At 35.0% G+C, this 8,981-nt stretch overlaps 2 protein-coding genes across 2 annotated transcripts; one reads left to right on the top strand and one right to left on the bottom strand.

Moving 5' to 3' along the window:
- Positions 1–2,584, bottom strand: LOC147509614 (protein NRT1/ PTR FAMILY 5.4-like). Its single transcript, XM_086599238.1, has 4 exons — positions 2,354–2,584; positions 2,064–2,281; positions 1,403–1,911; positions 1–1,006 (listed from the first exon to the last, which is right to left on the bottom strand). The coding sequence occupies exons 1-4, from the start codon at positions 2,451–2,453 to the stop codon at positions 175–177; spliced, it is 1,659 nt and encodes a 552-aa protein (XP_086455364.1). The 5' UTR covers positions 2,454–2,584; the 3' UTR covers positions 1–174.
- Positions 2,585–4,110: 1,526 nt separating this feature from the next.
- LOC147509613 (uncharacterized) lies at positions 4,111–5,847 on the top strand. The gene is made up of 3 exons (XM_086601895.1): positions 4,111–4,248; positions 4,336–4,390; positions 5,349–5,847. Exons 1-3 carry the CDS (start codon positions 4,158–4,160, stop codon positions 5,506–5,508), a joined length of 306 nt encoding a protein of 101 aa, XP_086458021.1. The 5' UTR covers positions 4,111–4,157; the 3' UTR covers positions 5,509–5,847.
- The last annotated feature ends 3,134 nt before the right edge of the window (positions 5,848–8,981 follow it).

The raw sequence follows: 8,981 nt of genomic DNA, 5'->3' as shown, positions 1-8,981 counted from the left end.
TAAAGATCGAATAGGTTCTTATCTATATCATAGGTTACTTGAATGGCACCAATCAAACTCTAAAGGCTTCAATGTTCTTATAAGTAGATCTCAAATGCCGCAATGATGCCCTTAGAGATGTGATCGGGTTTCATACGACATTTGATCTTCGTGTAGGCTTTACAGTGGAGTAGCTTAACAATCACCATCTACTTTCTTGTACACAAAAGACTTTGACACACCTATAAATGCACAAAACCCTAATGTACTTAACCCGGCAAGCAACCAGTAGAAGTAGTCAAGGTGGGCTCTATTAAGATTATCTACCAGCCATTTATCCCCAGTTGCTGAGGTAACAGACTCTACTACAGATATAAGAACTCCACTCAATAAGCTTCCAACACCAAATGCACTAAGTTGCATTGCGGACCCAATGCTGCGTATCTCAGTAGGTATCTGGTCATAGAACAACTCTTGGATCCCTACAACTGCGAACACATTTGAAACCCCTGAGATCACATATTGTGGAATTAGCCACCATACACTTATTGGCACGATAGTATTTGGTTGATCAAGTATTCCATGCTCACTAGCAACACTAATTCTTTTAGTCTCTACTAGAGCAGCAACTACCATTGAAGTCGTAGCTAGAAGCATCCCAAATCCAATACGTTGAAGCATTGTTATTCCAGATCGGTATCCTGTGAAACTTCTTGCAGTTGGAATAAAAAGTTTGTCGTAGATGGGTAAAAATATTAGTACCGTCAGGCCAATAAATACTTGAAGTGACGCCGGTGAAATGTGAAATTTATTTCCTAGTGAAGTGTCCATTGTGCTTCCTTGCTTAACGAAGAATGTGCCTCCTTGTGCAAAAACCACTGCATACATTAAACAACTTAGCCAAATTGGAATCAAACGAAGAAGCAGCTTCACTTCTTCAACTTGAGTCACTGTGGAAAGCCTCCAGTTGTTTTTGGTAACACTCGATGCATCTATATCATCTTTGATTGTTGCTTTATCCAAACATCTGAGAAATTGTAGCATAAGTAAGATATGAATGCCAAACTCATAAATATGTACGGTGATATATTTGAAATTTAAACTAGCTGAAACCAAACTAAGTAGATACTTGGTAGCAAATTTTCATGGTTTCTGATTGTTCGAATAAAATGAAACTAACGGGTTAATCTTTCTGATACATTAACAAAAGAGATCTAGAGGGATATTTTTCACTATTTTAAACTCACGTTGTTTCATATCACTAACTTTTTTTTTTTTTTGGTGGCCTGTTTTTAAATGAGATCGAACCCCCTTTTCGAGCCCCGCATTTGGTATCATCACCCAAAGGTTTTACCGACTTTGCTAGTCAGTACCTGCAAAATTTAATCAAATTTAATCAAGCACATCTGAGCAACACACTTACTTGAATTGATTTGTGCGAGGCAAGGTCTGAATTTCCACGACTAAATCAACTCCTTCACAAGAAATTTCACAGTCATCCCTTGAGACACATAGATGCCGCTTACAAGTGGCTGCAACAAACACTTGCATGATTTGTGTTAACGGACTGCCACTTGGTATATTTTGCCTGTATGATCTCTCTCCCAACAAATATATAACAAGTGCCATGGCCATTGCAATGGCCGGAATCGCAAATCCTGCCTCCCATCCAACATTTTCTTGAACATAGAACACAATCAACATTCCTGCTGAAGCACCGATACATATCCCAAAGTACCACCAATTGAAAAACGCGCTCTTTGCTTTCTTCTCCTCCATAGTATTTTCGTTGAATTGATCAGCTCCAAATGTTTGTAGACATGGTTTTTGTCCTCCATGTCCAAATGCAACCAGGTAAAGAGAAAAGAAAAATGGGACATGTTGAATTTCTAAGGGAACCTTCGAGACCGAAAGTGTTAACATGACTAGTCCCTGCAACACAACAACAACAACAAAGTTTGAGCCCAAATGTTTGGGCAACAAGTCCCTGGACAAGAGCCATAGTCAGGATTAGATGAAAAGTTTGCGAGTTGTGACTCTCTCACCACTGACTCTCTTCATTCAAGAAAAGCAAGCACACTCACCATGAGATAGATCAACAAAGAAACGAGAATTGTCTTAAACCGACCCAAGTAGGCATCTGCAATGAAAGCTCCCAACAAAGGGAGTAGTGTTGTTACACCATTAAAAACATTCAGGTTCTTCGCTGCTGTTGCAGTTGGTTCATGTAGAACATTTGTGAGATAAGTGATGAGGTTCCCTGACATACCACTCATTGCGAAACGTTCGATGAATTCAGTTCCTGTGAATCAATAAAAGAAAAGATAAGAATCTAAACTATTAGATCATTGTTAAATATCAGAACATGACTTACCAATCAAGTACATGGAGGCTTCCCATCCTCCCTTGAAGGAATCTTTGTCATGAACATTATTAATGAGCGGCTTGAGTGCAGATGTTAAGGAGCCGTCCATGCCAATGCGAGCAACCACTCAATCTTAGGGAAAACAATTGCTAGACAGAAATATTAATGAAGAAAAATGCAACCAACATTGTATTGTACATCAAAAGCTTTAAAGAAATATATTTAGTGGTTGTTAGTAATAAGGTTGTGTGAGGTTTGCTTGTATATCCCTCTCTAGTTCTACATTTGGATGTATTGCATGCTGATATAAGATGAATTGTGTACGCTTGTCGATCCAATTATGGATTGTGCATGTCATCAGGGTGTAGTTGTTTCTCATTTATAGTTTAGCAAGATTTGTTTTTATGATACAGCCTATGTGCATAAAAATAGCTACCCTGCCTACCCACCCCTACTACGCTGCTACGCATGCCAAATATGCATGTGAAAATTTGAGATTCTTTCCCTCGGGTGGAATTCTCCCTTTTCAGCTAATAGCCTAATAGTACAGAACAATGAACACATCTCCAACCGTCGATTTTTGGGAAAAAAAATTAAAAACAAGGTGTGACGTGCTAACTGGAGCTCTACTCAAAATTCTGACCATGGAAGGCTCACTTAAATTAATTAAAGCCTAGTTCAATGCAACATTGTTCCATGCGAGAAACGCTTTCTAGCTAGCTTGAAGTATAAGTATAATTGAGAATACTGGATACTCATGATGTGGATACTCATGATGTGTATATATAGATATATAATTGGGCCATAGTTTGTTTTATCTGGTTTTAATTTAGTTAAGTACCGTCTTAGACTAGATTTGCAAACTATTTGCCTGCGCGCCTCTAGTTTCTTAAAAAGTTATTATGGTCTCCAGCAATACAAGTAGCTAACTTTGGAGCATAGTACAAAATATCAGGAAATGTCTATTTATCGATATTCAATTTCTGGATATGTATTGTAAATATGTCTTTTTTTTTTTGGGATATTTAACATTGTTTCACATGCAAATATCGTAGATATATCTAAAATATCGATAAATATCATAGATATTATAGATATTGTGGATATTTCTTAATATATCATGATATATTATTTATATTTATTTGAAATATAATAGTAAATATTAAATAAAATTGTTATATATACAAAATATCATCAAATATCTCCAAATATCACAAATATCATTGAAATATCACCGATATTTGTAGTGGTATATATCTCTGAACATATCGTGATATTTATATATCTTTTTAGATATCTTCAAATATCACGATATATCGGGATATTTTGTACTATGATTTGGAGTACTCTAATATTGTTCATTGAGTTATTTATTCTCTACTGATTTTCTACCCACTATATCTTAACTCTTGGAGGGCGTAGTCATCTGCTTCTCAATAACGCCATATTACTAGGACTTGAATTTACCTCTAGGAGAAACCGTAACTCCTTTAAACTAGGAGATAAGATATTCAAAGATTGAGCACAGGATTGCTAGATAAAGAATTTGGCAATGCTTCTACGCCAAAACTAAACCACCTTAATCGCCTCAAAAATAAAAAATGTCCAATAGGTGATTAAGCCTGAAAATGAACCATATTTGTGTTACATTTATCACCATCGTGGTCTGCCGATAGATAATTGGGCCCATTTGTTTAGCTATATGGGCCTTCAAATAATGGACTTAAAACAGAAAAATATCCAAGCCCAAGAATTCTTGTTGTTAGGGTATTTTTCATATTGACTTTGTTGAAACTTATTATTAGAATAAGAAATGGCGAAGAGCAGAAGCAAAAAGAAAGATAAGAAAAATGGTGCAGCTTCGATGGATATCTCGACGCCCACAGTATCAGATACTCCCCAAGGTTTTATTTCCCTGAACCCAGATGTTATGTGTTCAATTTGTGTTGTACGTTTTACTAACTTTTTATTGTTTGTTGTCTCACATGTAGCAATGGACACAACAGAAGTTACAGCTAAAGATTCTGTTCACGGTGTTCTCAACAGGTTAGTTTGAGTATATGACATAAAACATGTTTCAAGGTTACATGATTGAATTAAGTGTGTGAATCTAAAGCTTAAGACAGAATAATAAACCAATTAAGCCACTATACTAGTATACTATCCACTCCTAAGGAAAAGATGCCCTCAAAGCCATTGACGTATGCTGTCAATGGCGCTAATTTTGGTGAAAAGTGTTGCAGCTTGTTGTTAAAGGCGTTCTCAAGTTGTGAAGCCTGGTGTCTAGTGCCTCGCCTCGCTCCTGACATTGTACTGGGCTACTGGCCGAGGCATCAACTGTTGTCGATTTAAAGTCTCATGCGAGAGTACAGCTCTTGTTTGGGGGATTATTTTAACCCTATAAATCTATAAAATTTAAAAAGTGTAATACAAGAGGAAGTGGTTTAAGTTTGGGTTTCTTATAGACTACTCGACCCTATAAAGACAGATTATCAATAAGAAACTATGTAAACTTGTTGGAATATAAAGATATTTATCATTAGTCCACTCTTCTGTCACCGTCTTGGGTGTTTCCTTTTACGTGTCTGACACTTAGCACCATTCTCAGACACCGAAACATAGTGATTCACAACCAGCTGACCTTATCAGTTTGTGTAAACAATGATATGATCTTTGTTGGTAAGTTTCTGTCTCAGCATAGCTGATTCAAGGCCGGTGAGGGCTCTTAGACCAGTATTGTTTCTGTTCGGCACTTGAACCTCTATAATTATCAAAAAAAAAAAATCTCTGTAATTCCTTTCATTTGTATGACCTTATCAGCCATATCACGTGCATTGAACTTGTTAATTATTGCTCTTTCCTTTCTTTTTTCAAAAATTATAATTATCTGTACTTTGTTTTTATAGTTTCTATTCAATTTAAATTAATGCAGAAGTAATTGGGTTTATTTTAAAAGTAGTGGAAGTTTACAATTATATGTTTTGTTTGAACTTTTCTGTCACAGAAAGATCAAGAAGGGAGTGCACATGAAGAGATCAAAGAATGTTAGAAAGATGAAAGCCATCAAGAAGGCTATATCCAAAAATGAGAAGTCAGAAGAGAAAATTACAAAGAGTGAAAAAAAAGTGTCGAGAACTAAATCTGCAAAATTGCTGTACGAATAGAGTTTAAACACCCTTAATATTGTTGAGAGCAGTAGAATGCTACAAAGGAGATGATCTGTCGCAATGCCCTTGGCAATCTGAACAGGTCCATATCTAGATAAAGTGTTATTACCTCTTTTCTGTCTGTGTCATTGAGATATAATTCATTTACCCTGTACTAAGTTTTACAGAACAAATTTTAGAATTGTCTGACCTATGGAACAGGTTAAGGTAGCCACCCTATCTGTGAAAAATGCACACTACTTCACACCAGTTCTGTTTGACGCAATTTCCATTTGATGGAAAGTGATTTATACATTTCCACAGCCATGTAACAAATATAGTGTGAGTGTTGCACTACTCTTGGTTGTATTTGTACCTCTTTCAGTGGCTTAGATTGCTAAGTTGATGGCTTGCGCGTGTCTCATGGGCAGTAAGACATGACTGTCTTTTGTTAGTGGGTCTGAATAAGGCGTTACTTAGTGAACGCTCTCACCCACAACCACAATTTGTATAGGTGTAATAAGTCAAGTGCTCTCTTACAATTTAGAAAGTTTATATCAGCTTCTTCTACACATGAAGGCATCTTATCTAGTTTTCCAGTTATCCATACAGCTTCCATACAGCCATTGCAAGGTTTCAATTTTCAAATCACTTAGAACCATTCAATAGAATGTGGGAGTACAGAAAGCGGAGTAATGGTTGGTTTCATACTACTGCGAAGCCAACAATTTGAGGGTGTATTAAATAGAGTTGGGGCAGCGTTAGAGTCTCAAAATTCGGTCATATTGACTGTCTTCCAGAGTTCATGGACATCAGAAATCTCTTCCGATATGATATAATTTTCTTATTTGCTAAAGGTTGTTTTGCCAGACCTTTACTGTTGTATGTTACTCCAAAGCAAATGATTCATAATTGACTGGTGAAGTTCCAAACTATTAATATCGCTCTTTAATATTCTTCAGGAAGTTAGTGTGTCCATGTTTTTGTGTTTTTAATCGTAAAGATGCTAAATTGCTGAGGTTATAATTTTCGTGAACAAGGTATGTGTCTTTGATTTTCACGATTCATCGCGTCTACATCTTTGGGAGCTCTAAATTACGGACGCACATACCAATGGGTTGTGTCGGTAAACTAAATCGGACACGGGTCAAGACACAGTCAGAACGCGGTCAATATGGTTGGGACGTAGATTTTGACCCAAAAAAATAAAAATAATGTTAAAATACTTAATTTTTCCGGTTTTTGTTTTGTTTAGACTTATGACTTGTTTTAAAAGTTTGATTAGAAAATATTAAACTTAATATTGTGTTATTTATCTTGATTAGTTTTGAATTTATGAATATTGATACACTAGCGTGTAGGCCCGTGCATACGCACCAGTTCTTTTGAAAACATTTAGATTTTTTTTAGAAAATTGGAACTACCATTTTGGTTGCTAACCCATTTTAATTTTCTAACAAATTGTTTTAAATGAAGTTTTAATTAAGTTTTAGAAACCCGTTTTTTCAATTGGGATAGAGATTCTGTTTTAATAGGAGAATGATTCCCGTTTTAATTAGATACGCAACATTTCTCTTAATTTTCAATAGGGGAGGAATTTTCATTTTAATAGGAGAATGATTCATCTTTAATTAGAAGTGTTATAATTTGTTTTAATAGGAGAAGAATTCCTGTTACAATAGGAGAGAAATTCTTGTTTTAATAGAAGATGACGTGAAATTTTAATAAAGCTCGAAAAATACCCTTGTGGGAGTTTTAATATTAAGACTAACTTTGTAGGATGCATGTATCACATGACCGCTTTTTTTTTGAAATATTTAGATTTTTTTTAGAAAATTGGGACTACTATTTTAGTCGCTAACCCGTTTTAATTTTCTAACTAATTGTTTTAATTAAGTTTTAAAAACCCGTTTTTTTTAATTGGGAGAGATCATGTTTTAATAGGAGAATAATTTCCGTTTTAATTAGATATGTTAGATTTTCTCTTTTCAATAGGGGAAGAATTCCCATTTTAATAGGAGAATGATTCCCGCTTTAATTAGAAGTGCTAGAATTTGTTTTAATAGGAGAGGAATTCTCGTTATAATAGGAGAGAAATTCCTGTTGTAAAAAAGGATTTCTGTTTTTCAAATAAGAGAGAAATTTTCGTTTTAATAGAAGAGAAATTCCTGTTTTAATAAGAGATGACGTGAAATTTTAATAGAGCTCGAAAAATACTCCTGTGGGAGCTTTAATATTAAGATATATATATTTAATTTAGTGTTTAATATTCAATTTATATTAAATAAAATTATAAATATTAATTAATTTCTGTGTCTTTTGCTGCGTCCGTGTTCTATTTTTTTTTAGATATAATCGAGTCGCCGCGTCAGTGTCTGCGTCCGTACAACATAGTTTGGGAGCTATCAAATCAGATCGAGGATCAACTGCTCTAGTGCCAATTGTTTTGTTTACAAAAGTTTTGATATTCAGCAAAAATAAAAAGATAAAAATGGAGGAAACAAAACTCTTTGCTTCAACTAGAAGAGATGTGCCCTAATTTTCATTAATTCATTTCATGCCTTGTTTACATTCCCCAACTCTTTTTCCATCTTAATAAAAAGATAAAAATGGAGGAAACAAATCTCTTCGCCTTCAACTAGAAGAGACGAGTCCTAATTTTATTTAATTCATTTCATGCCTTGTTAACATTCATCAACTCTTTTTCCATTTCTTAGTTTTATTCTAACAAACAACCAGGGACATAACCAGGATTTTAGGCCAGGGTAACAAACAATACACAAATTTTTTTTTTGTATAGTGTCTAAACATTAAAGATCACAAAAATTATGTATGTATTTCGTTTCAAACCACTCAAACTTACAAAAGAGAGTAACTTACGTGTTATGCCTCTTCTCTCAAAGATATACTACTTAAGTTCGGCTTCTGAAGTTGGACTCGCCACCCTTCCACTATATTATCAAAAACATCCACAATAGAATCCATATCAAAACTCTGAGCAATGTCTTTCTCAATGTACACAATCATAGAATGTGCAAGAAAATTATTTTATATTTTCATCTTGTGAGTACCTAATATTCATGTCCAATGAATATCAGACACGTGTCCATCACCAAAGACAATTAGCTCGTACTAAACAAACTAGAGTCACTATCTCCAGCACGCTAGAACGAGCGACCAGAGCCATAACCGATCAGATCGCTACGTTACATTCAGTTCGTGGTCAACCAAGCAACCCAAGAAACAAGTCACTTTCAGTTACATATGAGCACTAAATATCATCAATGAATGGAGCACCAAAAATGGATCTCATTCAATTAATATTAATGGAGTACTAAAGAAAGCTATAAAACACAAAAGGTGACCAAAACAAATAGAGGAGACTTCTATGCTTCTTCTCCACTCTTCATTTTCTCCATTTGCCATCGATCATTTAATCACCAAATTCTAATACGAACTACGAACTAATTTGATTCCAGTTCTCTGGAGAA

The sequence above is a fragment of the Coptis chinensis genome, chromosome 3 (genome assembly GCF_015680905.1).
Source record: "Coptis chinensis isolate HL-2020 chromosome 3, ASM1568090v1, whole genome shotgun sequence".
In the NCBI taxonomy this organism is placed as follows: domain Eukaryota; kingdom Viridiplantae; phylum Streptophyta; class Magnoliopsida; order Ranunculales; family Ranunculaceae; genus Coptis; species Coptis chinensis.
The sequence above is the reverse complement of the archived record's forward strand: the minus strand, read 5'-3'. Positions and strand labels throughout refer to the sequence as shown.

Bases quoted from the DNA above. Each gene is read 5' to 3' on its own strand.
- LOC147509614 (XM_086599238.1), bottom strand. From the start codon at position 2,453: ATGGACGGCTCCTTAACATCTGCACTCAAGCCGCTCATTAATAATGTT. The intron at 1,912-2,063 runs GTGAGTGTGCTT...GTTGTGTTGCAG, and splicing joins CTTTGTTGATCTATCTCATG to GGACTAGTCATGTTAACACT. The intron at 1,007-1,402 runs GTAAGTGTGTTG...ACAATTTCTCAG, and splicing joins CCTCGCACAAATCAATTCAA to ATGTTTGGATAAAGCAACAA.
- LOC147509613 (XM_086601895.1), top strand. From the start codon at position 4,158: ATGGCGAAGAGCAGAAGCAAAAAGAAAGATAAGAAAAATGGTGCAGCT. The intron at 4,249-4,335 runs GTTTTATTTCCC...TCTCACATGTAG, and splicing joins AGTATCAGATACTCCCCAAG to CAATGGACACAACAGAAGTT. The intron at 4,391-5,348 runs GTTAGTTTGAGT...TTTCTGTCACAG, and splicing joins GTTCACGGTGTTCTCAACAG to AAAGATCAAGAAGGGAGTGC.